The sequence below is a fragment of the Heterocephalus glaber genome, unplaced genomic scaffold (assembly GCF_053883595.1).
Source record: "Heterocephalus glaber isolate CG9 unplaced genomic scaffold, H.glaber_assembly_v1.0 deba00000331, whole genome shotgun sequence".
In the NCBI taxonomy this organism is placed as follows: Eukaryota; Metazoa; Chordata; class Mammalia; order Rodentia; family Bathyergidae; genus Heterocephalus; species Heterocephalus glaber.
In genome coordinates, this window is record NW_028258142.1 from 6,442,045 (window position 1) to 6,462,287 (window position 20,243).

At 37.4% G+C, this 20,243-nt stretch overlaps 1 protein-coding gene across 3 annotated transcripts in view; it reads left to right on the forward strand.

The window, feature by feature from the left end:
• Fbxo15 (F-box protein 15) overlaps nucleotides 1-20,243 on the forward strand; it is a 123,177-nt gene that overhangs the window by 16,584 nt on the left and 86,350 nt on the right. For all 3 annotated transcript variants that reach the window (XM_004861960.3, XM_087191273.1, XM_004861959.3), the window contains 3 exons: nucleotides 6,752-6,878; nucleotides 8,297-8,379; nucleotides 9,506-9,648. In XM_004861960.3, coding sequence (XP_004862017.1) covers nucleotides 6,752-6,878; nucleotides 8,297-8,379; nucleotides 9,506-9,648 — 353 coding nt within the window. The remainder of the gene's footprint in view (nucleotides 1-6,751; nucleotides 6,879-8,296; nucleotides 8,380-9,505; nucleotides 9,649-20,243) is intronic.

Below are 20,243 nucleotides of genomic sequence, written 5' to 3' on the forward strand. Positions count from 1 at the left end.
TTTTATTGGTACATTTTAGTTATACAATATAATGACATTTATCATTGGAAATCTGCACCTTTACAGTCTCTCCTGGTTCTTATTTTTTGCCCCTTCCCCTGCCCTCCCTTCCACCCCTCCATCCCTCCCTATTTACAAAGACTTTGTTTCTACTTTTTCATTTTCTCATATTAATTCCATTCCCTTCTTTCCTTTCCTCTACCCCTCCCACTTCCCCTTCCCCTTTGCCCCTTTTCTTCCTATTTCACATTATCTATTATACCTTTTAGTCCTTATTTACACTTTCAGTTTCTCACACTAAAACTATTTGGTATTTACACGTGTGTCCTATTTATTTCACTTAAGAGTATCGCCTCAATGTGCATCCATTTAGCTATAAATGTCTCTAATTTCTCATGTTTTATGGCTGAGTAGTACTCCATTTTATTAAAAAACCCCACATTTTTAAAAATCCAGTCTCCAGTTGATGGGCATTTGGGCTGTTTCCAAGTTTTAGCTCTTAAAAACTGTGCTGCTATGAACATGGGTATACATATATCACTGTGGTATGATTCCTTTAATTCTTTGGGGAAGATACCCAGCAGGGGAATAGCTGGATCAAATGGGACTTCCGGTCCTAGCCCTTTGAGGTATCTCCATACTGATTTCCACAGTGGTTGCACCAGTCTACACTCCCACCAGCGTGCAGCAGTGTTCCTCTTTCCCCACAGCCCTGCCAGCATTTGTTATTGGTTGATTTCTTGATAGAGGCATTCTTTCTGGGGTGAGATGGAATCTCAGCTTTGTTTTCATTTGCATCTCTCGAAATGATCAATGATGTTGAACATTTTTTCATATGTTTATTTGCCATTTCTACTTCTTTGTCTGAGAAGTGTCTGTTCATTTCAGAGGCCCATTTTTTGATTGGGTCTTTACAGTTGGGAGGTCTGATTTTTTAAAGTTTTTTATAGATTCTAGATAGTAGACCTTTGTCTGAGGGACAGCTGGTGAAAATTTTTTCCCACATTGTGGGTTGTCTCTTCGCAATGCTGGTGGTTTCTCTCACTGTGCAGAAGCTTTTTAGTAAGAAGAGATCCTACTTGTTGATTGTTTGTGCTAGTTCACGGACAACTGAGGTTTCGTTCATAAAATCTTTTCCTACACCAGTGTCTTCAACAGTTCTGCCTAGCCTCTGTTCTAGCCAGTTCAGCGTTTCTATTTTAATATTTAGATCCTTAATCCATTTCAATTTTAGTTTAGTTCATGGTGAGAGATAATAGGTCTAGTTTTATTCTTTGGCAAGTTGAAACCCAATTTTTCCAGCACCATTTATTAAACAGGCTATCTTTCCTCCAGTGAGGGTGTTTGGCTCCTTTGTCAAAGATGAGGTGGCTGAGTGTGTCTGGAGTTGTTTCTGCATCCTGTAATCTGTTCCACTGGTCTTCAGGTCTGTTTCTTTGCCAGTACCATGCTGTTTTTATCACAGTAGCTTTGTAGTATAGTTTCAAGTTGGGGTTTGTGATACCCCCTGCCATGTCTCTGTTACCTAGAATTGCTTTTGCTATTCTGAATCTCCTCTTGTTTCAAATGAATTTTTGGATTGCTTTCTCAAGGTCCGTGAAGTATGCTGCTGGGATTTCAATTGGGATTGTGTTGAGTGTATATATCAGTTTTGGAAGTATGGCCATTTTCACTATGTTGATTCTTCCTACCCAGGAGCAAGGGATGTCTTTCCATTTTCTGATATCATCTTCAATCTCTTTTCAGAGTGCTATAGTTTTCAGAGAAGAGGTCTTTGATTTCTTTCAGTAGATTGATTCCTAGGTATTTCAGTTTTTTGGATGCTGTTGTGAAAGGAATTGTTTGCCCTATTTCTGTCTCAGTGAAATAGAGGAAAGCTATTGTTCGTGTAGAGAAAAGCTATTGATTTTTGTGTGTTGACCTTGTATCCAGCTACTTTACTGAATTTGGTTATTAAGTCTAGAAGACTTTTGGTGGAGTTCTTGGGGTCTTCTATATAGAGTATCATGTCATCTGCAAATAATGGCAATTTGACTTCTTCATTTCCTGTTTTTATTCCTTTTCTTTCTTTGTGTTGTCTAATTGCCATGGCTAATGTTTCCAAAACTGTATTGAATAGGAGTGGTGATAGTGGACATCCTTGTCCTGTTCCTGATTTTAGTGTGAAGGATTTCAGTTTTTGACCACTTAGTACGATATTGGCTGTTGGTTTTTCATAGATGGCTTTTATCAGATGGAGGTAGAGACCATGTATTCCAACTTTTTGTATGGTTTTTATCATAAATATATGTTGGATTTTGTCAAATGTTTTTTCTGCATCTATTGAGATGATCATATGATTTTTGTCCTTGACTCTATTGATACAGTGTATTCCATTGATTGATTTATGTATGTTGAACCATCCCTGCATCCCTGAGATGAATCCCCTTGGTCAAGATGTATGATCTTCTTGATGATCTTCTGCATTCTGTTTACTAGTATCTTAGTAAGGGTTTTTGCATCTATATTCACTGAGATTGGCCTGTAGTTCTCTTTTTCGGTTGGTTCTTTCTCTGCTTTGGGGATCAAGGTAATGCTTGCTTCCATGAATGAATTCAGGAGTATTGCTTCCCTTTCAATTTCGTTGAAGAGTTTAAACAGTAGTGGCAGTAGTTCCTCTCTAAATGTCTTGTAGAATTTAGTAGTGAAGCCATCAGGACACGAGGTTTTCTTAGTTGTTAAGTTTTTAATTATGTTTTCAATTTCATTGATTGATATTGAGTTGTTTAGAATTTTTAAGTCTTCATCATTCAGCTTTGGTAGTTCATACATGTCTAGGAATCTGTCCGTTTCTTTTGTGTTTTCCATCTTATTGCCGTATAGGTTCTCAAAGTAGGTATTGACGATGCTCTGGATTTCTGCTGGGTCCGTTGTAATTTCACCCTTTTCATTCCTAACTGCGTAGATTTTATTCTTTCAAAGAACCAACTCTTGGCTTCATTGATTTTTTTTTGTATCGTTCTTTTAGTTTCCATTGCATTGATTTTTGCCCTGATCTTTATAATTTCCTCCTTTCTATGGGCTTTGGGTTTGTCCTGGTCTTCTTTTTCTAGAAGCTTGAGATTCAGCATCAGGTTGTTTAATTGAGCTCGCTCTGTTTTCCTAATGTGAGTATTCACTGTTATGAATTTCCCTTGTAAGACTGCTTTCATTGTGTCCCATATATTCTGATATGTTGTATTGTCATTGTCATTTAATTGAAGGAGCTGTCTGATTTCTTCTTTAATTTCCTCTGTGACCCATTGGTTATTCAGAAATGTGTTGTTCAATTTCCATGTTTTAATGAAATTCTTGCAGTTTCTTTTACTATTGATCTCCAATTTCATCCCACTGTGATCTGATAATATACAGGGGATAACTTCAATTCCTTTGCACTTACCTAAATTTGTTCTATGAACAAGTATGTGGTCTATTTTGAAAAACGACCCATGTGCAGCTGAAAAGAGTGTGTATTCTTATTTTGTGGGGTGGAACACTCTGTAAATATCTGTTAAGTTCATTTGTTCAAGAATTTGAGTTCTAGTATTTCATTGCTTTTGTTTTGTCTGGTTGATCTGTCTATTTGTGACAGTTGGGTAGTGAGGTCTCCCACTACTATTGTATTAGTGCTTACATGATTTTTCATGTCCATTAGTAATTCTTTTATATAGTTGGGCGCACTAGTGTTTGGAGCATAGGTATTTATAATTGTCATCTCTTCCTCTTGGATTGTTCCCTTTACAAGGATGTAGTGTCCTTCTTTGTGTCTCTTAATCAGTGTTGGTTTGAAATCCACTTGTTCTGCAAAAAGAATAGCTACTCCTGTTTTTTTTTCTGGTTCCTATCACATGGAGTATTCTTTTCCACCCTTTAACTTTCAGTCTATGAGTTTCCTTTTGAATTAAGTGTATTTCTTGTGTGCAACATATTGTTGGATCTTGCTTCTTGACCCATTGTGCTAGTCTATTTCTTTTGATTGATGAGTTGAGACCATTAACATTGATAGTTATAACGGATACATATTGAGTTATCATTGTCATTATTTTTTCTTTTTGTTCCATTCTCCCCCTTTGCTTTTAATTTCTTGTTGTGCCCGATGGATTCATTCTGCTTCCTGGGTTTGTAATCCTCATTGTCTTTTCCTAGAATTTTGTCTAAAATTTTTTTTAGTGCTGGTTTGGTATTCATGAAGTTCCTGAGGTGCTGTTTGTCATGAAAGCATCTTATTTCACCATCAATTTTGAAAGATAGTTTTGCAGCGTGCATCAATCTGGGTTGGAGGCTGTTTTCCTTTAGGGCTTGAAATACGTCACTCCAACCTCTTCTTGCCTTGAGGGTTTGCGTTGAGAAGTCTGCTGTGATTCTGATGGGCTTTCCTTTGTATGTGAGTTGTTTCTTTTCTCTAACTGCTTGTAGAACTTTGTTCTTCTGTTGGGTTTCTGGAATCTTAAAAATTACATGCCTATGTGTATATTTTTTTTTGATTAAGGCTAGTTGGAGTCCTATATGACTCACTTATCTGTATGTCAAGTTCTTTTCCACTGCTTGAGACGTTTTCTGCCATCACTTCTGTGAACAGTTTTTTTATTTCATCTGCACTCTCTCCTGTTTCTTCATTGACTCCAATCAGTCTTATGTTATTCTTCTTTACATCATCTAGCAGCTGCTGGATTGATATCTTATGGTCCCTTACAATTTTAAAGAAATTTTTCTTTTCCTGGTCAGTAATTGCAATCTTATCTTCTGTATCTGAAATTCTGTCTTCACATTGGCTCATTCTTCTGCGTAAGCTTTCAGTGCAGATTTTAATCTCCTGGAAATCTGTTTGCATTTGTTTTGTGGATTCCATTTGTTTCCTATGTTGGGATTCCATCATGTTCCTCAGCTCCTCTAGTTTTTTGTCTGTGTCCTCTCTAGATTTATTTATCATGTCTTGCACTATGGGCACAAACTCTGCTGTTATGTGAGAAATTATTTCTGATTTCATTTTTTTCTAGATCCTCTTTCGTTGCTAGTTCAGGGAGTCCAGGTGGTTGAGTATCAGAGTGTTCCATCTCATTTCCCTTTGGGGTTGCTGTAAGTGATCTGGACGTCTGGTTCTGAGGCTTGTTTACGTGTCTTCTCATTTCGATGGGGATTGGGGGGTGCTGCTGGCTCCCATGCAGCTCACCTCCTCTGTGCTGGGAGCTGTGGCACGCCTCCCCAGAAGCCTCCTCTGCCCTGGGAACTGTGGCATGCTGATCCGGAAGCCTCCTCTGTTCTGGGAGCTGTGGCACACTTACCCAGAAGCCTCCTCTGCCCTGGGAGCTGTGGCATGCCTACCTGGAACCTCCTCTGTGCTGGGAGCTGTGGCACGCTGATCTGGAAGCCTCATCTGCCCTGGGAGCTGTGGCACGCCTACTCGGAAGCCTCCTCTGCCCTCGGAGCTGTGGTACCCCTACCCAGAAGCCCCCTCTGCCCTTGGAGCTGTGGCATGCTGACCCGGAAGCCTCCTCTGTGCTGGGAGCTGTGGCATGCTGACCCGGAAGCCTCCTCTGCACTGGGAGGTGTGGCATGCCTTCCTGGAAGTCTCGTCTGCACTGGGAGCTGTGGCATGCTGACCTGGAAACCTCCTCTGTGCTGGGAGCTGTCCCAACAAGTTTAAAAGAGGAGAGGTTTCAGTCCATAGTTGGCTGGCTCCAAGTCAGCATGACAGAAAGAAGGACATGGCAGAGGAGAAGCAGTTCATGCCATGGCAGCAGGAAGTAGAGAGCACAAGGAGTTTTTTGAAAGGTTGAAATCAGTAGTATAGCAGCTGTGAATTTGTAATACCTTATAGCCTTCCCTTTGCTTTGAAACAGTGCTATACTGACTATTTAAATTTTTTTTACTGAATAAACGTCTGCATATTTACCACCTACTGGCCTGTGCATTAGGTGCTGGGGGGCAGGACTTTGGTCCAATGCTGTCTTCTGATGGTTGACAATTGAGATCTCCTTTATTCATTTCTGAATCATCTCTAGGTTCCTGGAATGACAGACGCCTATGTCTACCACTTGTAGTGCTTATAGAATGTTTCACTCTGGGTGTCTGTAAGTCTTACAGTGAAAGCAGAGTCAAATTGTCTTTTCTTACACATTTGAGTGTTTGTTCTTAGACATTTGAGACTGTGAGTTCACAGTGTGTCTCCTTCATGAAAATACTCCCGATTTTGGTTTAAATTCAGTTGCTAATGTTTCAATTTACTCATCTCTGAATTTTCCCTGAGAATAACTTTGAAAGGCACATGTGCTTTCAGATAGCCTACTGAGACCACCTGTTTTTATGTTAAAGTACTTTATCTTTGCTTATGCATTATTTCACTCACTGGATTAGGAATACATACTGAGTGTTGAATTTTGCTTGTACTGTTGTCCTGGGTGTTTGGAGAGAAAAGTATGGAAGATGATTCTGTCACTTCTTCACCGTCCTGATTCTTGAACTACTTCTGACTAGGTGGTTGAGTTGACAATAAGAGCAAGAGGGAAGGGAAGAAAAACATAGTAGGATGAGAAATTTAAATGGCTCCATTTTGCCTTTTATTTATACAAGTTTTTTGTGTCTCTATTCCATGATTGTGTCACTTAGTTTGAGCACATTAGTGTATATAATTTGTTCTTCAAAAACATTTTTAGGTACACTAATGAGAATTGGCAATAACAGACAGGAAATCTTATTTTTCTCTCTGTCTTTTCTTTGGCATGGATGTTCAAAGACCTCGATGGTATTCTTTAATTGCACAGTATGATCTGAGTCAGTTAACTGAATCCACCATGATTGGCTGTGACAGAATCATTCGGATCTTCAGCTTAAGCCCTGGTCTTGTGGTAGGGCTATGGAAGGTAAGATTGAGTCCTGTGTGTACTGTGCTGTTTCACCCTCACTGCCTCACGTTTGCTCACAGTTATGTACGAGACTAAATGAAACTCCTTGAAGACTTTTCAGCAGCTGCCTCTTTACCAACTTTATTTTCCTAGCTATATAACCTTCTGTTCTGTTGTTCTGCTTCTGTTGCAGATGACAAACCACTCCTGCTTTCCTGTTTTGTTAATGTTATTCTTTTAATGTCATACGACTCCCCCTTTCTCCCTTTCAATGATTTCATGTTCCTTCTTTTTCTTTACTGTCCTTTTTCTGCCACAGTTCCTCTCTAGGATGTTCACTATGGTTGTCTCACAAGCGTGCTTCTGACCTGTGGATATGGCGTGGGATATACTCTGCTCTCTCAGGGCTGAGCATCTGAGAAATTATCCTTTCCCTCTATATAGGTTTTTTATTTCAACAGGTCAGACTGATTGCTAACTCCTTCCTCTGGGGGTTATTTTCTGGGCACTTAGTGAAAAGCAGAATAGTATGAAGGACTTCTGTATACCAGGATTGGGTTAAGTAAGTAGCTTTGGCTGTGGATGCTTTAAGAGAATAGTTCACAAATTTGACTCTGAGAATAACACTGTGACCCTGTATTCACTGACTACACAGCATCAAGATCTACAGCTTCATGCGGCATCATTCTCTTGCGTCTTTTTCTTTTCTCAGTGAACTGTGGCAGTCAGTTTTTCTTTCTTTCCTTCCCTTTTTGTGTGAAGGTGACTTGTGAGTGAGGCAGCAGTTTGCTTGCTCTGCGTTTCATGACTTGAATCATTGATCTGTGTTGACCTGCAGAGCTACATGGACTGTCTGGTTGATCTGCTTGTCCTCTGCCTGGCCAGTAGAAAGTGGCATTGACAGGGTTACCCTTTGAGGGTCCCTACACCAGTCAGTGTCAGCTGTGAGTCGGGTGGAGTGGATCAGCTCCTGAATAGTCTTATTTTCTGCTGTCCAACCTGAGGGGCAGATGAGGAAGCTGTGTGTGGTCATTTCCACTGTCTTTGCAGAATTAAGCAGTCACTTGAGAGAGGAACAGTTACACTAGTAATGTTTAGTATTTTTAGAAGTAATCTGGTACCTGGTATCTGTGAAGGTCTTTCCAGTGCTTACCTTTGAAACAGTTCAAAACAGCGTAGAATTGTATTTTGATATTTCACAGGTATGAGGGTGTTAATTCTTTTGGTACTATACACCCTGCTATCAGTAAGACATATAAGTCTATTAGAGAGTAATAATATATTAGCAGTAATAATGCTTTAGTACTGTGGTGATCTTATAGCTGTAAGAAACTGGATGTATCTGCAAGATGAATGTGTTACAATCTTCAAAATGACCTTGTGAAAAATTAAAATATTTCAGTTGAAAAATGTATTCTTTTTAATTAACTTTTCAGAAGAAAGAAGAACTGGCTTTTGTCATGGCAAATCTTCATTTCCATCATCTTGTGGAGAGGAGCACATTAGGTTCAGCCACTGTGTATGTATATGCATTGAATTAAATTTTTTTACCATAGTACAGAAGGTTACAAGTTGATATCATCTAAATATCTTGAGAATAGCTACAAAGATATTCTGTTTTTAATCAGTAGACACAAACCAACATGTGTAACTATTTAGCAGCTTTTAATTGAATTATGCATGAATATATATTTGCTTTATTTATTCTGGTTTAGAAATTTATACCTAGTAGAATATTATTTATATAAGCAGGAATGCTTCATTACTACAAGATTCTATCCCTATCCTTCAAAGTCTTGCACTTACTTGAATTTTTGTATTTTGCAAAGCACACAGACTGGCTAAATCTGGTCTGCAGATGTGTTTTGTTTGGGTGTCTTTTAATGCATTTGAACGTTATTAGGTGGGGCATATACTTTCTGTTTCCCTGCAGTCACCTTTCCCCTGTGGAAGTAGACTCTCTCTTACCCTTCTTTTTTTTTTTTTAGTAAGAAAAGCAGAGATTTATTAAGTATACAATATAGTGACATTCATCATTGGTCTTATTCCATTTTTATTGTCTGAAGGGCCCCTGAGTGCTTTCACATGTGTTAACTTATGTGATGAATTATTTCTTATTGAACAAGCATTGTGCATCTTGGCTTGAGTCTTCACCCAGGTCCCTAGCCTATAGATTGTTTGATGCATTTTTTTTGCTGAATATCTCCCGACCTCTAGCCGTAAGAATTACACTGGGGCTGGAGTGGCCTATGTAGAACTGCTGCAGAAAAACATTCACTGTAGAAAAACTGTAGAAACACATTAAGTGTGGTAGTCTTATGGCCCTCTGTGGAACTCATATTTGTGGCTATTTTAATAGAAGTTGGTAAGAGTAACATGGAGTAATACTTTTGAATTCTTGAAATGGAAGATTATTGGGATTGCTATAGTGTTTCATTGGTAGGAGGCAGTGCTTTGCATGGATGTTAATTTTTTTTTTTTTTCTGGTCCCAGGGGTCGAACTCGGGACCTTGCTCTTGCGAGGCAGGCGGTGGAACCACTGAGCTAAATCCCTGGCCCAGATGTTAATTTTTTTAGAAGGATTTTCAATCTGAATATTTTACCTCTGATATTGACAAATTTGTGTTTGTGCTTTGCTTTTTCAGCCCCTATGAGCTGCCTCCTCATGTTCCCTTTCTGGATGACAACCCAGAGTATGGACTGTATGGCTACCAACTCCACATTGACATGCATGGCGGGGGAGTTTTCTTCCTGTGTGGTACATTTCACAATCTCTTCACCATGAAAGGTGAAGTTAATTCAATTTGTGTTTCATTATGAAATTAAAAAGATTGGGGCTGGGGATTTAGTTTAGTGGTTTCGACGCCTGCTGCACAAGTGCAAGGACTTGAGTTCGATCCCTGGTACAAAAAAAAAAATGGGTTGTAGAGAATAGGGAACCAATTTCTATATATGAGTTAAAATCATTCTCTTACCTGGTTTCTTTATAATCCACTGGGTTCCCTGACTCTGTCTCAGTGTAGGAATTGTGAGATACCTTGGATAGAGTGACTATTTTTAGCTTTCTAGCTCTACCTCATTTTCTACCATAAGTCAACCTTTTGTATGTAGTTTTTACTCATCTTTGCTGCTGATATTTCCTTATTTTTTTCCCACTCCTCCAAAGATTCTTACTTCTTTTGCAAAGAAATTTTTAAATGTGCCAATAGGTTCAGTGTAAGACCTATCCAGGAAGAGAATAAAGTGATAACAGTCTTTCCCCTGTGTGTAGTGAGTGCATCAGTGTTTGTCACACTTGCCAAAGCCAAGTCAGAGTCTGGGCTAGAGAGAGGAGAGAAGGCAGCTCAAGCTAAGTTACAGAAAAGGAATGTAGAATGAATGCTCCTATTTTGATTTGTCTTATTTCCTTTTGGTATCATTCTGTACCGTGTAAACTTAGTTTTTTTTTTTTTGGTACCGGGGATTGAACTCAGGTCCTTTCGCTTGGGCAGCAGGCGGCGAAACCACTGAGCTAAATCCCCGGCCCCTAAACTTAGTTTGATGTAAAGACTTGCATAGATTTAACATGTTTGGTAAGGATAGTTAATAGGAGAAATCATCTATACTTCATTTTGCATCATATTAAAAGGCATATAATGTCAGGTTGTTTCATTGTTGGTAATGCAAGATTTCATCGAGGGTTAAGAATGCCACTAGAGCCAGAAGTGGTGGCTTTCTTTGAACTCACAGCTAGGCTGTGTCTCTAGCATAGGCTGTCCTCAAACTCACAGCAACCCTCCTGCCTCAGCCTCCTGAGTGCTGGGATTACAGGCATGCACAGCCACACCCAGGGTTGTTCTTTGCTTTTTGATTCAGGAAGATTTCTAAATTTTCCTTGCTTATTGGCATTTTTATTACAGTTATGTTGAATATATACAGTCATGTGAGGTGGTTAGACTTTTTATTGTTAAATTGTCCCACCCAAGAATGTTGAATGATTTTCAATTTTTTCAAAAATACTTGTATGCTTTTAGGAATGTTGTAGAGTTTTCTTCATATTAGTTTTACATGTTTCTTGTTAATATTTTCAGTAAGTAATATTTTCTACTTCTCTTCTGTTACACCTTCTAGTTGTTTCATAATATCCGCATGGCTTTAGTTTAATCAGTTTTAGTATATGAACTTGCTAGTTGTTTTTAAAGGGAAATAATACAGTACCATTTTCCCATTTTCTCAGATTAACATTTAGAATGTCTTTATTTGTCCTGTCCACAGTGATAAAGCACTTTTATCTAACATATGTTTGGCTTAACATGCATCTTTATCTATAATGTTACATGGCAAAAATAAAACTAGTTATTTGCCCAATACATTGGATATTTGGCATGTAGTTTGACAGTTTCAAGTCTTTCATATAGTTATCTCCCTACTCTTTTTAATTTTTCTGTTATAAAATAACTGTTGTTAAAATAGTTAATAATTTTTCTGTCTGCTGCCATAAATCATTCAGCAAATTTTTCAAAGGAAGTTCTTTGTCAGTATACTTTCTTAACCTCTTGGTATCTGAGAATGTCTTCCCATTGCCTTCATACACAAATACTAACATGGCAGGGCATATAATTTTTGATTCAAAATTATTTTCCCTTAAAACTTTGTAGATGTTCCATTTTTCAGTAGAAAAAAAACTGAGGTCATCTGACTTTTGCCCTTTTATAGTCAGGCAACCTGCTTTCTCTGGATACTTGCAGAATTTTTTCTTTATCTTTGAAATTTAAAAAAGCCACCAGGCTATGTCTAATCATTGTTTTATTTTCATTACATTTTAAAGGTACCCCATGAGCCTTCTTCATGTTCAGGCCTACTTCATTCTTCAGTTCTGGAAATTTTTCTTTACCTAGTTCCTTAATTATTATTTCAGCTTCATTTGCTTTGTCCTCTGTTTAAGGTATTCTTATTATAGTTAGATGGTACCTCCTGGAAGGGCCCTTTACGTCTCCTTTTTTTCTCCTTTTTTGTATCTTAGTTTATTTGGTCCTTTTCCTCTGAATTCTCTGAGAATTTCTTTTGTTTTGCATTTACTTCAGCAATTTTATTTTGTAACCAACCCCACTTACAAGTTTCCTGTAACTCTCTAAAGTCCAAGAAATCTTCCATTTGCTCTAACACTGTTTGCTTTATCACCTAAGCACACACCTGTCAGTGAACTCTCTCTCTTATAAGATGTTCAACATTTTCTAGGTTATTGATAGAGACTGTACATCAATTCAAAAAGAAGCATTTTCTCAAATACTTAGCTCTCTTCCTTTTTTCTGAACTGCAGTATTACACAGTGAGGTCCTCAAGCACTCTGAAGTTGAAGAACTGCATGTTATTAGATTTCTTGATAATAGCCATTCTTTCTGGAGTAAGATGGAATCTGTGTGGTTTTAATTTTCATTTTTCTAATGGCCAGAGATATTGAACATTTTTTGTGTAAATATTGGCCATTTGTATTTCTTATTCTGAGAAGGGTGTTCATTTCTGTTGCTCAACTTTTGATTGGGTCTTTTATTTGCAGAGCCTAATTTTTTGAGTTCTTTGTGTAGTCTATAAAATATATATATATTATATATATTACATATTCTGTCTGAAATTTAGCTGGAAACAGTTTTTTCCCATTCTGTAGGGGTTGTCTCTTCATTTGTTGGTTTTCTTTGCTGTGCAGGAGCTTTTAAATTTGATATACCCTGTTTGTTGATTCTTGATGTTATTTCTTGTTGTAGTTGGGGTTCTGTTGAGAAAGTCCTTGCCTATGCCTTTGTCTTCAAGAATTTTATCCATTTTAAGTGTTTTTGTTTTAATATTTAGATATATGATCCATTTTGATTTTTTTTAGTACATGGTAAAAAACATGGGTCTAGCCTCACCCTTCTGCATGTTTATAGCTAGTTTTCCCAGCACCATTTGCTAATGAGATTATCTTTCCTCCAGCATATTTTGGCTCCTTTGTCAAAGATCAGATAGGCAAATGTGCCTGGGGTTGTTTCTGCATCCTCTATCTTCTATTGATTCACATGTTTGTTTTTGTGCCAGCACCATACTGTTGTTTTTTTTTTAATCACTGTAGCTATGTAATATACCTTCAAATCCAGTCTCTTTATTTTTAGCATGTGTTCAGTCTGTATGATGCTCCCTGATTTCTGTTAGTGGTAATTTCTTTTTTTTTCTCTGATCAGTATGCTAGAAGTTTGTAAATTTTATTGATCTTCAAAGGTGAACCAGGTGTTGGTTTCATTGATTTTCCTCTGTTCTTCTGTTTTGTATTTCACTGATTTACACATGGATTTTTTTCACTTTTTCCTGCTTACTTTGTAATTTGCTCTTTTTCTAGTTTCTTAAATGGGACAACTGAAGCCATTGATTCCAGAACTTTCTTTTTTGTAATATAGAGACATATAGTGCTGTAAACTACCCAAGTACTACTTTAGTGGCATCCCACAAATTCTGAGATATATATTTGTATGTAGATATAGTTAATTTTTTCATTCGTGTGTTAGGTTTCCTTCATTATAGGAAAGAAATACTTGATGTAATCAACTTTTGAGGAGAAATGGTATATTTTGGCTTATGGTTTTAGAGATTTCATCCCATGGTCAGTTGGTCTTGTTGCTTTTGGGCCTTTGGTGAGGCAGCACATCATGGTGGGAGGATGCAGTAGAGCAAAACTACTCACCACATAGTTGGGAAGCTAGAGGAAAGAGGAGGAATGGACTGTAGTCTCACAATCTCCTTTGAGGGAATAGCTTTATTTAAGGTTTTTGTTATGTATCCTTACAAATTATGACAGTTTCTTTCTATTCGTAAGTTGGATTTTTATGATTTTTAAAATCAGGAATGGTTGTTAAATGTTACCAGTGTCTCTTTGGGTGACTATTGATGATTAACTTTTTTTTCCTTTACACTATTAATATAATAAATTTCATTCATTTATCTTCTAATGGGAAACATGTTAGAATCCCAATGAATCCCTCTTTTTTTCGTACTTATATTTATTTTTAAGCAACTGGTTTCAGGTACTTGGTTGTTAGTGTTTTTCCATTTTTACTCACAGATATTAGAATGTCTATGTTTTTCATTCCTTTTTACTGACCTAGTCATAATCAGGTTTTCTATGGAATTAAATTTAGCATTTACATGAGCTCCTAGAAAATCAACTGGTTTTGGAGTGTTTATTTTGATCTTTGTTGACCATTCTGAATTTAGTGTTCAGATCTCTTCATTTTTAGTCTTTCTTGTTTTTCTGTAGTGTTCTTTCTGTGATGCTAGAGTCTTGATCTCTCAGAATTAGGAAGGCACTGAAGGGTACTCTAGCTGTCTCCTGGGCTTGAACCTGCTCTGCAGCCTCTGCTTCAGGGGGCTGTTTTCAGGGCTGGCAGCTTTGGTGGTCAGGTGGCTAGTCCTGAGAACAGCTGCCCATTTCTCAAAGCTGGTCCATGTTTTCTGGAGCCCAAATTGGTTTTTCTGTACTTTAGTCATTTACCTTTATTCTGACATTTGGCATTCTACAGATATATCCTTATTCTTGAAATCCAAGTATTCACCAGATACTTGAATTGAATTAGTGTCATATGCAATTATAGAGCACTTCTGTACAGCCTTTATACAGAATTTGCCATTTTATCACATTTTGACATATTTGTGTTATTCTTTCTGCAAATACATGTTTATATACATGTGGATATATATGTCAGATTAGCCTGATTACCAGTCTTTGGGAGTCTGGTAGGTGCCAGGTCTATTGTGAAAAATGCTGGTAATTTCAGCCAAGCCCTGTCTTGCCTTCTTTGGAAACAAATATAGCATGATGCTGTTTAAATTTTACATTGTATTTCTCACAACTGAAATATGCCCTTAATAATGATGGAGATGATAGTGATAGGGCACATTTATGAACACTCTTCATAGATTTCTGCTGAAGTTTCATGTCTACATTAATTATTTAACTCAGTCTTCATTGTAAACCTGTGAAATATCTTTCATCTCACCAGTGATATTGACCAGGAGTCTGTAGCAAATAGTACAGTTATTTCTCTAATCCCAGGAAGCTAGCACGTGACAAAGTTCCATTCTGCAGTCAGGCAGAATGTGTATTTTTGCACTTTAATGGTGTGATTTTAGGGTATCTTTTCTTGTGTGATTGTAGCTGTTTTTCCAGTGTTGCATTGTAGGTGTTGTGAGGGTAGGGCCCTGCTGTACTCTCCTATGTCTCCACCCCCACGACTATGTGATTGTTAGAACAGATAAGAGATTACATTCAGTGAAGGAGTGTGGAAACTGAGATGCAAGTAATTTGCCTTTTCTTATCTGTTTTTTTTTTTTTTTTTTTTTTTTTCTCCACAATAAGAAGGCTTTAAGGAGAGGATTTCCCACATGGACTCAAGGGCATTCCCTCTTCATGTGGTTCTGTGAAGTGTCAGCAGAGGGCGCTGTTGCCATCAGAGTGCCTATTGTTATTAAAAAAAAAGTGCTGTACAAGTAGAACATCCTCTACAGTTTTTGAGAAACTCTCTTGGTACTGTGTGGTATATTTAGTAAATTCCAGTTATTTCATTGCAGCTGGGGATGACAACACTTTGCCCCTATTTTTTTTTTTTTTAAAAACTACTTTATCAAGGATAAAATGTTTTATCATCACGTCCCTAGAATTTAGGTTGCTCTGTGCTCTGCTCATCCTCAGTGAGGCATGAGAATCCTGGCCTGACACTATTGAAGCAGTCTCGCGGTGGAGCAATGGGAAGTCAAAGGGATGAGGCTGGTTTGTTTGTTTGATTTATTAACAGGTGGATTTGTATATCAGGAGATGTGCCACGCATAGGAGTTGGGTAGACAGGATTCCTGCCTTCAAGCAGTGAAGTACAGAGAGGTGGGAGAGCCAGGGATGGTGCTGGGGTGCTCTGGTGTTCCTGGAGTGCTCTGAGGAGAGGTACCAGCAGTTTCCATGGGTGGGGTTAAAGCAACCAGTCTCAGGGTCTACACTGACATGTGTTCAGGTCCAGGGTCAGGTAGAAGTGGAAAGGAAAAAACTTTAAATAGGACATAATTTATAAATAGGGCCTGACATCATTCGTCATTTTGAAGGGCCATTTTCAGCATTCCATCTTTGAATAAGGATTCTATGGATTGTACAAATTCATTACAATTCTATTTTTAAAAAATTCCGATGAAAGTTATTATGAAACTTGAAAAATTGAGTTTAAAATTCATTTGGAATGCATATGGAATTGCTTAGAAAATTTGTTTTAACTTCTTATGAGTTAATATAATTTTTTCTATATATGATATATATATGATATATGATATATATATATGATATAGATATATATGATATATATATCTATGTCATATATGTGTATATATGGGCTACAGAAAGACAATAAAATGAAAACCAAAGAGCTAACGCACACTTTAAAAAATAGATCATCACCTAGAACTTGGAGATCATCTGTGTATCCCTTCGCACTCTCATCTACCTCTCCTGCAAGATGGAACCATCATTTTGTATTAGTTGTTCCCACTTTCTCTCTCTTTTTTATTGTGAAATGCACAAACTTGCTTTGTATTGTGAAATGACACACAAAGAGATGTATGAAACAGACACTTATGTGATCACCATCCAGGTCCTGATTAATTTTTGAAAATAAATACTAAGAGGAAGATTGCTTAGCAAACATTAAACACACTCTAAATCTCTGGTAAACAAGAAAGTATGGTATCATTGAAAGGATAGAAACCCAGGTGAGTAAAGCAAAATACCTGTACACATCTTTTTCAGTTCAAGATTTGTCTGTCAAATTGCTTTATATATATATAAAACTTTTATCTACATTCTCATAAATACTGAATTTATGGAAAAGCAGTTATTAGCTGTTTTAATTAATTGTATCATGGTATAGTTGGGTATGTCTTCATCCTTTATAGGATGTGTTTGTATTTCTTTAGAGTGTGTAAATTGTTTTATATAGAATACTTTGCCTATTACTGGCTAAAGGGCTCTCTAGAGTTGGATACACAGGGAATATAAATGATACTCAAAAGAGTGTGCATTTGTTTTCAGACAGAATAACCCCAATAAATTATTCAGAGTAAGTTCTAGCTATTTGATACTCTCTACCTTCTGGTTACAATATTTTCTCTGAATAAAATATGTTCTGTTTTCTTAACTCTGTCCCTTATACTTTGCTATAAGATTCTTTGAAAAAAATGTTTTTTCAGTACATGCTACTGGAAATCAACCAAAAGTTACTAGTTGGCTTTTGTGGCCTGGGGTTAGATTCCTGACCCAGAGGGGGAGGGGGAGATTACCCCAGAGCTAACTCTGGGGGAATGCTCAGGAATAAGCATCCTTCCTAGCCGATCAGCAGAGTATCTGAGCTCAGCAGTGCTGGCCTCATCCGTTCTGAGGCTAGAGCTGCTTTTTGCTTCTAACTCCACCCTGTTTCAAGTGGGCCCACCTCCCAGCTGGGAATACCAAGTCCTCCTTTGCTTTCTACCCTTCAGTACCCTGTCAGATTAGAGCATGTTCTATTCTTGACAGTAAGTAGCCGGAATCTGTGTCCTTTCTTCTATATCATAGATTTATTTGACTGCTTCTTGTGACTTTGTCATACTATTCTCCTAAAGATTTTTGGAAATTTTCTTTCTTTTTTTGTATTTTTATGTAACTTTGACTATTCTCCTAAAGAATTGGGAATTTTTTTCTTTTTTTGTATTTTTATGTAACTTTGACAAGTCATGACTATTTTCAGACTTTTAAAAAAGGATCCATATAGTCTCTTTACAAAGAAAAACTTATGTTCCCTAAGCCTGCACATATTTGCTGCCTGGTTCCTGAGGAAATATTTTGCTACTTGAATTGAATTTATAAGGTCAAGAAGGGGGAAGGGATCAACAGTGAAGAAAAAGGGTGAAGAATTTGTAAATGAAAACTTTAGAAATGTAAATTGACTGTTGGCATTGGGTCTCCAAGACCTGCCCCAAGTTCAGTGATTCACTAGGACTCATAGGACTTAGAATATAGGTGTGTTAATAGTTAAGATTCATTATGGTAAAAGGATACAGTGCAAAATCAGCAAAGGGAGAAGATGCACAAGATGAAGTACAGAGGGAACCAGTCTTCACTTCCCAGAGTCTTCTCTTTGGAGTCCAGTTCTTCTAGGAGTGAGTTGTGACCATGTGTCTACCATGAGACAGCTTTCAGTAGAGCTCACCAGAGACTCAGCTTTATACTGGGGGCTGATCCTGTAAGCCTTCACTACTTAGTACTATCACAGTTTCAGACTTCCAGAAGGAAGTAGGATATTCAGCGTAAGCCATATTGTACAAGTGGCTTAGTTGCAGTAAACCAGACTTTTTGGTGAGGAAGTGGTGGTGGGAACACTCCTAAACTCTGAGTTCTCAGACATCTGAGGTCCATCCTTACAGAGAAATTTTTTGAAGAAAAGACTGACTCAGGTCTGCTCTATTAGTTCTTTTCTGCACAACCATGCATTAACATTTTGATGAAATTATTGTACAGCCTAGTGAAGAGAAGATAGGAAATAGTCCAGTTGTGTCTTTGAAGTGTAAATAGGGCTTACCAAAGGGCCTGATCAGCAATGCAAAGTATAAAGGAATTATATTTATTTGATCTTAGTATCAAGCTAATTAGTGCCAATTTCAGAAACTGAAGGAAAAAGGTTTTGCATAGTACAGTATATTGTCTTCTTTTTATCAGTACTGAGAGGAATAGTCATAGTCGAGAAGCAGAGGGAAGTCATTTGAAATAAAGTATGCTGCTTCTGTCTTTTTTGTGTGTGTGTGGCGCTGGGAAATCAATGTCTTTTGATTTTTTAAAAAATATATGCATTAAGGATTAAAACGAATAATTGATAATTTGAAATAGGAAGAAAAGGTCCAAAGGGGTAGGGAAAGTGGGAGGGGAAGGGGAAAGGAAAGAAGGGAAAGGAAAAATTATGAGAAAAGAAAAAAATGGAAACAAAGTCTATGTAAATAGGGAAGGGTGGAGAGGGTGAAGGGTGCACAGGTAAAAGGGAAAAAATAAGAACCAAGATACATCATATACAGGTACAAGCACCCAATGGTAAATGTAAATGTATTGTGTTCCTAAAATGTACCAATAAAAGAATTTAAGCAAGAAAAAAAAATATATGCATTAATTTGTTTGTTTGTTTTTTTGAGATAGGATATCACTTTGTAGTGCAGGCTGGCCTTGAACTTATGGCAATCCTCCTGCCTCAGCCTCCAGAATGTTGGGATTACAGGCATGTACCACTATGCCCTGCTTTATGTGTTAATTTTTAGAGCAGTTTTAATTAGTTTCTAGCAAAATTGAGAAGGTACAGAGATTTCGCATTCTGATGCCTCCACCCCCAAAATGCATTGCTTCTACTTTTAATATCCCCCCACCAGAGTAGAACATTTATTTAAATTGACTAACAAACATTGGCAAATCTTTATCACCCAAAGACTATAGTGTTCAGTGAGTTCATTCTTGGTGTCATACATTTTATGGTTATGGACAAATTCTAATTTCATGTATCCACCATTATAGTAGTATACAGAGTAGTTTTGTTATCTCCTTCTCTGCGTCGCCTGGTAACCACTGATCTTTTTACATTGTTTTGTTTTTTCAAAAGGTCATATAGTTGGAATCATGTAATATGTAGGCTTTGAAATGGACTTCTTTCAGTTGGTAATATGTATTTACATTTTCTTTATATCTTTTCATGACTTGGTAGCTCATTTCTTTTTAGCATGTAATAATTCATTTTCTAGATGTATCACAGATTACTTTTCCACTCACCTGCTGAAGGATGTCTTATTTGCTTCCAGTGTTGGGCAGTTATGAATAAAGCTACTATACATACATGTGGGTTTTTGTATCAACCTTAGTTTTAACTCTTTTAAGTAAATAGCAAGGAATATGATTGCTGAATCATGGTTAAAGGAAATGTTCAATTTTTTTTTTTTTGATACTGGAGATCAAACTCAGGACCTTGAGTTTGTGAGGCAGGTGTGGTGCCACTGAGCTAAATCCCTGGCCTAAGAAATGTTCAATTTTGTAAGAGTTTGCCAAACCATTTTACAAAGTGGCTGCACTATTTTGCATTCCTACAGGCAAGAAATGACAGTTCTCATTGCTTCCTATCACAGTCAGCAGTGGGTGTTGTAAGTGTTCTGGATTTTGGACATTCTTTTAGACTTTTGGATTTTCTATATAGATGATCATGCCATCTGTAAACTAAAACAGTTTCATGTTCTCCTGTCCAGTCAGGATACCTTTTGCCATACTTTGAAAGATCTGGGATGTCCTCCCAAGCTTAAGTGTTAAAGGCTTGATCCCCAGGTTGGTGCTACTGGGAGGTG